Source organism: Podarcis vaucheri (genome assembly GCF_965113315.1).
Source record: "Podarcis vaucheri genome assembly, chromosome: 4".
Taxonomy (NCBI): Eukaryota; Metazoa; Chordata; class Lepidosauria; order Squamata; family Lacertidae; genus Podarcis; species Podarcis vaucheri.
In genome coordinates, this window is record NC_138762.1 from 59,266,532 (window position 1) to 59,280,093 (window position 13,562).

At 44.8% G+C, this 13,562-nt stretch overlaps 1 protein-coding gene across 1 annotated transcript in view; it reads left to right on the top strand.

Moving 5' to 3' along the window:
• Window positions 1-838: 838 nt before the first annotated feature.
• Window positions 839-13,562, top strand: part of PDXK (pyridoxal kinase) — a 46,885-nt gene continuing 34,161 nt past the window's right edge. The window contains exon 1 of the mRNA XM_082219908.1: window positions 839-1,178. Coding sequence (XP_082076034.1) covers window positions 1,086-1,178 — 93 coding nt within the window. The 5' untranslated portion in view covers window positions 839-1,085. The remainder of the gene's footprint in view (window positions 1,179-13,562) is intronic.

Sequence of the window (13,562 nt, forward strand, 5' to 3'; positions counted from 1 at the left end):
TGATGCCCAACTGTCATGGGCAAGCATCTCATCGTTTTAACACGTGCCTCTCCTAACTGAGATGCGCATTTAAGTGGGAAGCGAAGCCCACTGCGAGAATTATTCCTCCAGCTGGTCGTGGCTGCTTGTGTCCCGGTGTGGCCATTTTAGGCATCTTTATAGCGATTGTGCAGAAGCTGGAGACTTGCCCCTCTTTGCTGTCGTGCCCACGGAAAGGGTCCAGTAGGGCTTGGGGCCTCTCTACTGGGAAGAGGAAACCGCTGCTGAACAAATCTTAAACCACAAAAGCGCCTTGAATAACTGACAGCAGCTTTCGTCGAGCCACGGCCTTTCTTAAGAGGCGGGGGCTCCACCCCACCAGAGCTCCCGAAGGCGCCAACCATCTGTCAAAGTCTTTTCAAGGTGGGGCGCGCGGGCCACAAAGCTCGCTCCCCCCACCCCCGTTTTATTTTTTTACATGTTTGCTTCAGCGCGTAGGAAGACGGGTGGGCGGGCGGGCGGGCGGGCTTTCGGGCAGGGAGGCTGGGGTTGGGAAGCCCCTCACCGGGGGCGCCTCTCGCGCGCAGCTTCCCTCCTCCTGCCTCTCAGGGAGGCGGGCAATCACGCGCGGGCGCAGAAAGCGTCGCACGTGGGCGGTTCGCCCGTGGTTCCTCCTTCCTTCTCCCCCCTCGCCCTCGCCCACCCCGCACCAGGCTCGGCCTACGGGGGCAGGTGGCTCCTTGCGCGCGCCGTCCCCGCTCCCTCCCTCCCCCCTCCCTCCCCCTGCTCGCTGGGCGGCGTGTGCGGGTGCCTTTAAATTGCTTTCGCGGGAGCTGCCGCCTGCTCAGTCTCATCTGTGATGTAAGAAGAGACTTTTAGGTGTCTGCGCCGATCGCCTGACTTTCTTCTCTTCTTTTCCCCCTTCCCTCCTGCCGCCGGTTCTCCCGCTCGCTCTCTGCGCCGCTGTCCTGGGCCGCCCTGCTGCTGAGGCGGATTTGCAAAGCCGCCGCCGCCCCTGGGTCCAGCCCGCCCGGAGCTGCGCTGTCCTGGGCGCAGAGGGCGCGCGACTGCCCGGCTCCTCGCTCAGCCGCCGCGGGTGCGCAGGCATGGAGGAGCAGCCGGAGTGCAGGGTGCTCTCCATCCAGAGCCATGTCGTGCGCGGCTACGTGGGCAACAAGGCGGCCACTTTCCCCCTGCAGGTAGGTGCGCGCGTGTGCGTGTGCATGTGTGCGTGCGTGTCAGAGAAGAGACAGAGGGCAAGCCGGAGGGACGCAACCGAGCAGGCGGCGGCGGCGGCGGCGGCAGGTGGCTCCTCCTGCCGTCTCCAAGGCTGCCTGAGGCGCGCAGCCCGGGAAAGCAAATGCCGGCGAGGTTGATGCTCCAGCGTCCGCGGAGGGCGCCTAGGACACTCGTCGGGCGGCCTGGCTGGAGGCAGAGACTTGCCGTTCCCAGTCCAGAGGGAGCTGTGGGGCTTAGGCGTGTAGGGATTCTTTCCCGCTCCACCTCGGTCTCTCTAGGCGAGGCTCTGCCAAGGAAGCCCCTCCTGACACAAGCCTCAGCCTGTGCAGAGAAGGAGGGAGAGGGCGGAGAAAGCGCCCCTTCTTCGGGGATGGGGTGTTTTGGGGGAGGAAGGGAGATACTGTACAGTGCATATATATATATATTTAAGGAGCGGCTGCCTTCAGGCAAGTTCCTAACCGCAGCAGCGCCTGCCAAGTAGGGCGAGGGTCAGAGAAATATGCCGAGAGAAAAACAAAACGGAGGCGCACCCCGTGTCAGATTGTAAGCTCTGGGGAACGATGGGAAGTGTCAGCGGTGGCGAGGTTGCTTGGCCATGACACGTCCTTCCCATTAAAAAAAAAAATGTTTTCATTTGGGTATCTTAAAAGGCTTTCCAGGGTCGGTCCTGCAGCTCCCCTGAACGCCATGAGTGATCCTCTAAAGAGCCAGTGCTTTAAAAACACATAATCAAGTATGTTAAAATTCCGAATCTGGCTCTTTTCCTCCAGTTGTTGTTAGCTTGTCTATGTTAACAGGCCCTTTTTTGGTGTTGCTGATTTTCATGGTATATTCATAAGGTGCTGGCCAGTATTACTACATAGCACCAACAGGAATGCAAAGTATGTAGAAACAACAACAACTGTACTGTTAACAGTGGTTGTTTAGGCGATGTTTTAATGACAGTTAGACTTTATTGAGGGACACCTTGTTTCCAGGTAGAGCTCGGGATTTTTTGGGACTTACAGTGCTGTCCAGCATGTTTTGGAATGTAGCTTCAAACCATTTTTCAAATGCTGCATAATTACATTTCCTAAAATAGCTGTGATAAAATGCAGTATTTCTGGCTGTCATGTGATTCCCAAAGAATCAGAAAAGAATGGTCACTTCATAAGAAATGTTGCACACAGCTAATTGATTTTTGCACTGCATCAAGCATATTGCACAGGCAGCAACAGAAGTAAATAATGAGTAACCTCACCATGCAGTACTGTAAGATGAGTAACCTGTTCCCAAAAGAATTTGTCCAGCTGAGCACAGGTCAGTAGGTTCATCACACACAGAGAGCTCAAAGCTAAAGCAGATACTAGGGCTGGATTTTTGGATTATATAGCTGCCATTGTCCCAGACTACTTGTGCTAACAAAGGATAAACTTCTTTTTTGTAGTATCTCCATTTCCCAATATATGAAATAGCCATTTAAATACATTTGCAGTGCAAGTCTGTACATGTTTATTCAGAAGTAAGCCATAGTGTGTTCAATGGGGTATTCTCCCAGATAAATATGGATAGGATTGTAGCCTTAAAAAACCCAAAGAACTTTTAGATTTTTCACCAAAGGACCTTGAGCGTTGCTTGATATAAAATGCTTCTCTGTAAAATTTGATATAGCCAGTTGATGCCATTTATAAGTACAATCACTTGCCGTCATTTGTTTACAGCTACTGCCTCAACTGTAGCAGACGTACAAAAAGAAACAAGCTACCACTGCAAATTTCAGTGTGAAAAAATATATACCCTAAGAGTTATCCCAAATCATTATCTTTTATCTTGCCTTCAGCATATATACTTGCCATTGTCTCAGTCCACCTGTTGAATTAAGCTTCTGACTATGATAGCACAAAAGCACTATATTGTCTTTGTGGTGCTTTAAGCACCTTCTCTCATTTTGTGGCTGCAAACCCATATAACTGTTCTTCTGGAATTCATCCTAGGCTAGGAACATGATGAAACATCACCAGCAGAAAGTTGCCATGGTGAAGATTAAGCATTTTATTAGCTACTGTAAGCCTATGAAGGGATTATTTTAAAATTTTAAGTACCCTAGAAATGCTGTGAAATGCAATTCAGTGTGCTGGTGTCTGTCCTCCCAAGTTGTGTCTGTATTAGCCAAACAAAAAAAGAGATCTAAATGTGCATCTGCCTTTTCACTTTTATCAAAGTTTTAAAATGGCTCAGGTGTGGAAGGGAAATATTATGCTGGGGAGGGAACCATAGCTTGATGGTATAAAACAGGCACCATATGCAGAAGGTCCCAGATTGAGTCCCTGGGATTTCCACTTGAAAGGGGATTATATAAAATATGGAGTCTTCCATCGGTAGGTTGGGACACAATATTGAATCATAGCCTAATCCAAGGTGGGTTGTAGCAGCAGTACTAGCAATTTCCATATATATATATATATATATGGTAAAAGAATTAAGAAGAGGGTCCCCAAATGCATGTTTTGGTTAAAAGTGAGTCACGGGTCTGGAAAGGTTGAAGATCACTGATGTAAGGAAGAGTCATTGTCAGAGTAGAGACAACAGTGGACTAGGTCAGCAAACATTTTCAGCAGGGGGCCGGTCCACTGTCGCTCAGACCTTGGGGGGGGCGAACTATATTTTTTTTTGGGGGGGGAATGAACGAATTCCTATGCCCCACAAATAACCCAGAGATGCCTTTTAAATAAAAGCACGCATTCTACTCATGTAAAAACACACTGATTCCCGGACCGTCTACGGGCCACAGTTAGAAGACAATTGGGCCACATCTGGCCCCTGGGCCTTAGTTTGCCTACCCATGGGCTAGGTGGACAAATCATCTGACCTACTATAAGGCAGCTTTCTATGTTCCTTTGTTACTGGTCATTAGTAAATAATTGCTCTGGCCCTTGCAAGCATAGAGCATAATGTGCTTGCACTTGTGCTGGAAGTGCAGGGTTGGAGAGAGGGACTCACATTTTTTCCAGAAACAGCAAGTTGTGGTTTGTGACTTCTGGTTTATGCACAAGCTTCACTTTTTGCCTGGTACTCAGCATTGTCAGCTCTGATTAGCAGTCCAAAGCAGCACCAACCTACTGGTCGAAATATATCCAACACCCCCTTTTGCTTTTCTCTAGTGCTTGAGCATTTGAAAGACCAATGATAACATCTCTTCCTGCATTTACTGTAAGGAAATTAGTCTGGGGGAGGTGTAGAAATACAGGCCAACTGAGGCAAATTTCAAATATGCTGCACACTTACAAGGAAGGAACTGCTATTGAATCCTGTCGGAATGACCCAGAAATCCGCCCCGCCCCCCAGACTTATGTGTATGGAACCTAGCAATTCTATTGCTTGTGTTTCATTGCCAAAGCTAAGAGCTATTTAGGGTTGATCCACACATTGAGAAGCATCTCATTGTACATCTTAAGAGGCCAGGGAGCTAAGAGAGCAAAGTCTACTTTCTATGTGATGAATTTCTTGCATTGTCACTACACAGAACGACAGCCATGCTTAAGCAGTTATTTAGAGGATGTTATAAGAATTTTAAGGTCTCAAAGATAGAATAAATATTCATAAATGCACACATATCTAAATATATGAACGATGGGTCTGAAATAGTATGGGAAGGCAATCCTGAAGCCATTTTGACTCTCCCAATGACCTCAAATATTCCTCTGCAGTAAGGGAGGCAAATGAGGAAAGTCTTCCCATTGTCTTTTTGCGTGCAAATCCTGTTTTTAAGGTGCATTTGTGTATGAATAGGGTAAGCCTGTGACCTGGATTGAGGAACTAAAGTATTAACCATCACAAAAGAATGGCCAGACTGCCCAAGTAATGCAATCAGTGAGCATTATCAGGTCTCCGGGCAGACAGGAGTTCTGCTGTAGACCACCTCCTTCTGTGATGTATGTATGATGTTTTAGGGGGATGGTATTGGGCTACAGGGTGGGCAATTTCAAAAGTCTATATAAGGCCTTGTGCACCATTGTTCATGTTTCTCCTCCCTCCTGCGTGTGGTGAGTGGGGACCCTGTTGCAACAGTTCCTTTAATAAAGATCAGGCTTACTAGCCACTTTGCTTTTCAGTTTGCTCTGGTTGGCCTCTGTTATTTCTCCTACCAATAGGGAACCCACTCAAGGTCTCTATACGTGCTCTTGGATACCCCATAAGGGAAAAGGAGCAGGTTTTCTTAAAACAAGGATACTTAAAAACAAGCTGAGACACTGTGAATAGATGGAATGTACCAAAGTATTTGGAAGAAACCCGCATGAACATGAACATGCAGTCCGATTAACAGCAGAAGCCCTGCAGTGTGTCCCTTGGCAGGAGGGAGCACAAGGCAGGGCTTTTTCAGTTGTAGCAGCAACCCATAGAGTGCCTTTTGCAGAGGAGTCTGCATAGCTCCTTTACAACTTCACAAGCAGTGAAGACTTGGCTTTTTCAATAGGCATTTGGGCTGAGTTAAACTAATTCTGGATTGTTTTGCTCTATATATCTATATATTTTGCTTGCAGCAAGTTGTTGTCTGAGTTCTGTTTTGTGGGGTTGGAGGAGGTTTTTGGGGGGTGGGGGTGACGGCTGCTTTTACTTTCTGATTTTTTGTTAGTGTAGCTAGCCTCCTTGAGGGTCTTTCAGCTGAAAACTGGAGCAGAAATGTTTTAATAAATACATAAAGGGTGAAGTTTGTTGATATGAAAAAGGCCAAAGCTTTTCAGAGCCACTGAAAAGTAACAGTAATACATAAAAATGGAGCAGAAATATGAGTGAAATTAAAACACTTTATGAATAAACACATCAACTAAAAGGTGTGACGAAATTTGTCTAGCACCAAAAAGACATCATACTGGGGCAAGGTGAACCACTCCCCTTGGAAGAGAGTGCCATGGTTTGGGTCACCAGAACTGAAAAGATCATCTCTAGGGTCTCCCTCCCATCTGTGTTCTGAAAGTGAGCGTGGTCAAAGAAAGGCCTCCAAGGAACATCTTAATGGCTGTATATATTCATGTGGCTGGATAGGTTCAGGTGATTGTTAAGGCAGCCTGGTGCTAAGTCATTTGGTACCAGAACCTCTAGTTATACCATGGCATGCATCCTATGACAACTCTCAACCAGTCCCAGAAGATTTTACCTCAGCATAAAAGGTAAAGGGACCCCTGACCGTTAAGTCCAGTCGCGGACGACTCTGGGGTTGCACGCTCATCTCGTTCTATAGGCTGAGGGAGCCAGCGTTTGGCCGCAGACAGCCTCTGGGTCCTGTGGTCAGCATGACTAAGCCGCTTCTGGTGAACCATAGCAGCCCACGGAAACGCCGTTTACCTTTCCGCCGGAGTGGTACCTATTTATCTACTTGCACTGACATGCTTTCGAACTGCTAGGTTGGCAGGAGCAGGGACTGAGCAATGGGGGGCTTACCCCATAACGGGGATTTAAACCGCCAACCTTCTGATCGGCAAGCCCTAGGCTCTGTGGTTTAGACCACAGCACCACCCAACCTCAGCGTAGCTCTGTAATATTTTTGCAGTTCCCCACTATACTGGATCAACACATGTATATGGAACAGAATTTCACATCAGGATGTAGTGCAGACCCCTTTATTCCCCTTTGATTCCCTTCTTAGGGGAGAGGCCATAACCCAGCGAAAGAGCATACACATTGCATGCAGAAGGCCCTAGGTCAAATCTCTGACATAACCCAGTTTTAAAAAGGAGAGTCAGAATGGACAGTACTGGGATAGATGAACTAAGGTCTGATCTTGTATAAGACAGCTTTTAACTGGGCATAAGATGATGTATTGTATAGTAGCATCATGCCAACTCATTTTTGTTTTACTTTAAGTTTGTTAAAAACTTATAAAGTGACTCTGAATGTACCTTGGGGAAAGAGTTACTAGAATTAATGGATGGGCATTTTTACAGGGCACATTACAGAGTGTTTCACATGCAGTGTCTAGTTAATCCTTACAACAGATATGTACAATAAAGCATTGTTATCCATATCTTGCAGCTAGGGATATGAAAAGACATAGGTTATTTTGACTACCTAGCAAGTTTGCATGTTGATAAAGCCTTTGCTGGTAGAGAGAAAGATAAATATGTTTTCTGATAGAGGAAGTTCTATAATATTTTGCTTTCTGCCTTGAATATCTGTGATGCTCAGGCATCTTGCCAGCCCCTGCCATCTGGACCAATTATGAATGGAATGGAGGCAGAACCAGTGATACCTAAATAGTCTGCATATTTCATTATGAACACGTCTCATTTGCCACTTAACAGAGTTTTGAGGACCATTCTCTTTATTGATCAGAGACCACATGGCTTTAAAATCTGCTCTGGGTAAGTGTCTCCATATTAGGAGAGAGAGAAGATTTTTTCCCCCTTTCCACCAGAGGATAATCATCATGCAAGTCAGTGCTGGAGCAGACGTCAGAGCATGCCAGTATATGCTCTGATGCAATGTAGAAGCTGTGAAGCTAATCTGTCCTCTCTAGTGGCAGCTGTTTCTAATGGCAGAGGTTAGTGGTCTTTCTGAGCAGTGGAACCTCTGTAGGCTAAATTGCCCTGAATCACAAATGAAAGATGTTTCAGCATTCTGAGTCATGCTGACGTTTCACTCCTATTTATAGAAGGCATGAAAGCTGTTTTAAAAATCAAAATGAACAGTAGTAAAGAGGTTAAAAAAAATATGAGTGAAACCAGCAGTGGTGATGAGGGACGGCTGCCACTGCTGATGCCACAAGACTCTTTGCCCATGTTTGCAAGCAAAACATATAAAACCACTGGTGTGTGCAAACTATGAGGTTATTTATCAAATTACCAGCATGTTTATCTTCTTTATTGCACTGTGGCAAACAAACAAATGTGTCCATTGTAGCAAGACCAACTTTTATTTTAAGCTAAAATATAGTTGTACTTGCTTTTTACATGAGGTTACCTGGCTCGGCAGTTGTCAGGGGTTGTTTTCCAGCCGGCACTCGCTGGAACTCTCAGGTGGGCACCATTGCCATTCTAAGAGAACGAGGGAGGTCTTCATGGTGTGTTATGGCATCTCTTTTTCTAAAAAAAAATTAGCACTGGCAGTTGTATATGGGAATCTTTGGACCTCAGGACTTCACAAGCTGAACCATGAATCAGCAAGTGTTGTGTGGCTGCAAAGAAGGGTAGTGAGAGTTTATTTAGGCTGTATTAACAGAACCAAATTTTCCAAGTCATGAGATGCAGTAGTTCCACTTTATTCCACATTGGCTGGATCTTTTGGAATATTATGCCCAGTGCTGGGTGCAGCACTTAAGAAAGCTACAGACAAATTAGAACAGATTCAAAGAAAGACAATGAAGATGGTCAAGGGTATGCAAAACAATTCTTATGAAGATAGCTTAAAGAAGAGGAGGAGGAGGAGTTTGGATTTGATATCTCGCTTTATCACTACCTGAAGGAGTCTCAAAGCAGCTAACATTCTCCTTTCCCTTCCTCCCCCACAACACACACTCTGTGAGGTGAGTGGGGCTGAGAGACTTCAGAGAAGTGTGACTAGCCCAAGGTCACCCAGCAGCTGCATGTGGAGGAGCGGAGATGCGAACCCGGTTCACCAGATTACGAGTCTACCGCTCTTAACCACTACACCACACTGGGCACTGGGAACTGGGTATATTTTATCCTGGAGAAAAGACAGAGATACAGTTATGTTAGCATTCTCAAAGTGCTGAAGGGCTGTCTCGTAGAAGAGAGCAAAGGCTTGTTCTCTGCTGCTCTGGAGGCAAGAGTAGATCTAATGAACTTAATGGTGGTGGATTTGGGCTGGACATTAGGAGAAGTTTCTTAATGGTAATAACAGTTGGACTTTTAGGGCTCTCACTTCCTGGGAGCAGAGGCATCAGAGATGCTCTAACTCTATTTCCGCATTGAGTAGAATGGTGTTGGACTAAATTGCCTGCAAGACCACCTCCAGCTCTATGACTCTCCTGGGAACTACAGATTTCATTTATTATGCAGTGGACAGTGTGCATAGTTGGGATTAAATGGGTGTGCAATCTTTGTTGAAATCACCATTCAGCCATGAAACTCTTTGGCTGAACTGTTGCCTCAGCCAATTCTGTTTCACAGAGTTGATAAAAGGATAAATAAAGGTTAGAAAATGAAAAGCACTTGGGACTCTTCCAGCCATCCTCTTTACTTGCATTCAGGATGATTTGTGCTCATGATGGTATTGGGCTGGTTGTTCATGACCTACTTTAAATAACGTTTGTGCCTGTAAAACCTTTGAAACAGACATACTGCTTTGTTTCCAGTTGGTGCATGTCATAGAGTGGTAAAGTTAGAAGGGATTTCATGCTGAAATCCTCTAACTTCATGCCACAATGTTATAGAGGGTTGTTGCACTATTAGATCAGTGGTGCCCCTCCAGATAGCAATAATGCAGAAGCATCATAGAACAACTAATAAACTGGAATGATGTGTGGATATTTTAGTATAAATCCACTACTAATGGATTATTATTGAGTCACTGACAGGTTGCAGAATACACCCACAAAACACACTCCAGTTTGGAGGGGCCCTTTGTAGAAACTAGATCTGTGCAGGTGGACCATAAAGAAGGCTGATCGCCAAATAATTGATGCTTTGGGATTATGGTGCTGGAGGAGACTCTTGAGAGTCTCATTTCCCAAGGAAATCAGCCCTGAGTGCTCACTGGAAGGACAGATCGTGAAGCTGAGGCTCCAATACTTTGGCCACCTCATGAGAAGAGAAGACTCCCTGGAAAAGACACTGATGTTGGGAAAGATGGAGGGCACAAGGAGAAAGGGACGACAGAGGACAAGATGGTTGGACAGTGTTCTCGAAGCTACCAGCATGAGTTTGACCAAACTGCGGGAGGCAGTGGAAGACAGGAGTGCCTGGCGTGCTCTGGTCCATGGAGTCACGAAGAGTCAGACATGACTAAACAACAACAACAACAACAGATCTGTGTGCACTGGATTTGGTTGAGACCTAATTGGACCTATTCAGAGGTCTCGTTTGAGTTGGGTTGTAATAGCCCTTGATTGCTACAGGTTAGGTTGAGTGGCCTAGAGCCACCTGGGACTTTTGTCCAGCAGGAATGTCCAGCGGCAAGTAGACATGAGCAAACATGAGCAAGAAAAAGGGGAAACCACAAAAAGGAGGGGACCTACCAGGTGGCTGCCTCTTCACAAGAGAAGGTTGGGGGGTGCACTGCCAAATTGCCTCAGGGATGAATATGAGTTAGGTGGCTGCTATGGCAGCACAGGCCAAAGTGGAGCGATTCAGGGGCCACAAATGAGGGCCACGGGGCAGATAGGGTGTCCGTACAGAGCACTAGAAGAAACAGCAAAGCCAAACTGACATAACAAACAAAGTTCTCTATCTCTACATCAGGGGTTCAAAGCTGCCCTTTGTTGTTAGGGCACCAGAGTTAATTTCAGCTGGTTGCTTTCTCACTTAAGTGCAAATAAATAGTGAGTTGCACTCCACAAAGTAGTAATCAAATTCTTAAAAATCCAAGTGAAAACTTTACTTGGAGTGTGACACATTTGTTTTCTCTCAGTTAGAAGCCTGTAGTAACACATTTCTAATTTCAGTTGGAAGAACATCTGCTGTTTTCATAACAGCATCCTTGATCCAAATGAAGGGCTAGGCACATACCCTCAGAATTCAGAAGTGCATGCTAGCTTTGCTCCTTAAACTTTAGCCTCAGGTTTTGCACCTGTCAGCACAGCGCAACCATGCTGTGGTCTGCAGTACAGAATATTGTCTTTCAAGGGTTGTGGCCTTTTTCCATGTGCCCAACTTCCAGATACACATTTCAGGATGTTTTCTGACTATGTGAATGAGATCATCTTTAGCAGAGGCCTACCAGAGTACCATATTTTTCCATGTAAAAGACGCCCCTTATTTTGGGGGACTCCAAATTAGGAAAACACCCCTCATCACTACCCGTGTATAAGATGAGCCCCAATTTTAAACCTATTTTTTGGTTTTAAAAAACCTAGTCTTACACACGGAAAAGTACGGTATATTGAGAAGCAAAGTGGCTAGTAAGCCTGATCTTTATTAAAGGAAAAGGAAAACAAACTGTTGCAACAGGATCTCCACTCACCACATGGAGGAGGGAGGGAAGGAGAACCCTGAGCCCTTATAAAGACTCCTGAAATTGCCCACCCTGTAGCCCCCACAAAACATCATACATACATCACAGAAGGAGGCAGTCTACAGAGAAATCCTGTCTGCCAGGATATCTGATAATGGTCACTGATTGCATTACCTGGGCAGTCTGGCCATTCTTTTGTGATGGTTAATACTTTAGTTCCTGATTCCAGGTCACAGGCTCACCCTATTCATACACAAATGCGCCCTTAAAGACAGGATTTGCAAGCAAAAAGACAATGGGAAGGCTTTCCCCATTTGCCTCTCTTACTGCAGAGGAATATTTGAGGTCCTTGGGAGAGTCAAAATGGCTTCAGGATTGCTCTCCCATACTATTTCAGACACATGGTTTATATATTTAGATATGTGTGCATTTATGAATATTCTATCTTTGAGACCTTACAATTCTTATAACATGTATATGTATTTTTTCCACACAAAAAATCAACAGAATTTGGATTCTCAACCTCCCCCCCCCCCCGCAAGAGTCACTGAGAAGGGAGGGATCAAAAGTGCTGCACCAAGCTCTGTTTCCATGCCCTGAAGCAGAGTGCCACCAGTCCTCCTTCACACCTCTGTGGCTTAGCAGCAAGATGAGTCAGTTGGCTCTCACCAGAGGGCTTCCTGATCCCTTTCTCATTGCATGAATTTTGAAGCTGCACAGTTTGGTCTAGGTTCAAATATTTGGTCCTGAAGGTACAAAGGCAGGTCTCTTAGACATACTTTGAAAAGGGGGTGCAGGAATTATGCATACTTTCCCCAAGAGTTTCGTTAACGTTTGCTAGAATATTGCAGTTGACAGTGCAGCTAAATGATTGACGTCTTGAGTTCCCATGCTTGGGAGCATAAGACTGAGAACTTGGGCCCTTTGTTCTTTGAACAGCAGACACACAGGCTAAGCACAGTTTGTAAAGGTCTCTTCATTTTAAAAGCTATTTGCCATGTATCTTCCGGGAGTGGGGGAACACACTGTTAAAGAAGAACAAGTCCGAGCCCTTCCTTGGGCTCATGGAACTAACTGTACAGTTTGTTGGATACTGGTCATTGACTTTATTGGTCCACATTAACTACAAGAGTTTATTTTCTGTTTTCATGACAAGCCATAGATTTATACACAATAGTCATCATTTGCTACTGGTTTTATAAATTCTCAAAATTGCATAAAGTAAAACTGTTGAGAGTTAAATGTGAACTCCTACTTTGGACAATCATGACCTCTTCAGGGTCATAATAGAATACATGAATCAGCATTGTTTCCACTCTTTACACCCTGAAATAGCTAACTCAATGCCTCTTGCCAGGGCGATGCATTATTGTTGCTTTGTTCCTTATCTTTAAGTCAATTGCCTACCCACTGTATTGCATTATTGCCCCAGGAATATATCTCCAAAATCTTAATGAGATTTTGGAACCTCATTGTATTCATTTCTTTCAAATACAGCTAAACTATGTCGTCCCATTATATAAGCTTGATGTGCTGTGCTAAATAATAAGAGAACAAGAGATACAAATTGAGTAGGACCAATTTATGATTGGTTGACCTATGCTGGCCATTATGTTCTACTCTGAGATTACGCTGCATTTTTAAAGCAGCTTTATCTGAGGGGAACTCAGTTTTACAAAACGTAACAGCAGTCATGTTGACCTATAGGAAAAATTCATAATATTGAGGTAGCAGCAAGCTTGCTTTTTTTTTTTTTTTTTGAGAATTCAAAAGAGGAGAATAGTAGAGATTCTGAAAGCTTGCACACTATTTTGTGATATTTTGAATGATCTAAGATAAATAAAGGTAGTTTTCTAACATAGCTTTTGAGTATTGTAAATGTATTTCTTTTAAGCAATATTTTTAATAGTAATTCTCTCCCTCCCTTAGGCTAGAATTTCCCAGAATGAGTCATGCCCCCCACAAATATATATATATGCTAATTAGAGACCCCTCACAAACTCAATCCCAACTTTTCCTAGAACTTGGCATATGTTTTGATCTACTGCAGGGCCAGCCCAATGTTCATAGAGCCCTTGATACCTAAATTCAGTGGTCTAAAGTGGCCACCTCAATCTATCTTAATAGTAGATAAGCAGATACACAAAGTGTTTTACATTTACACTGCAGCATTTAAATACAGCTTGTGCATCTTCTCTGAATGAGTTTCTCTTTGATGTCATAGCACAAGTATTTGC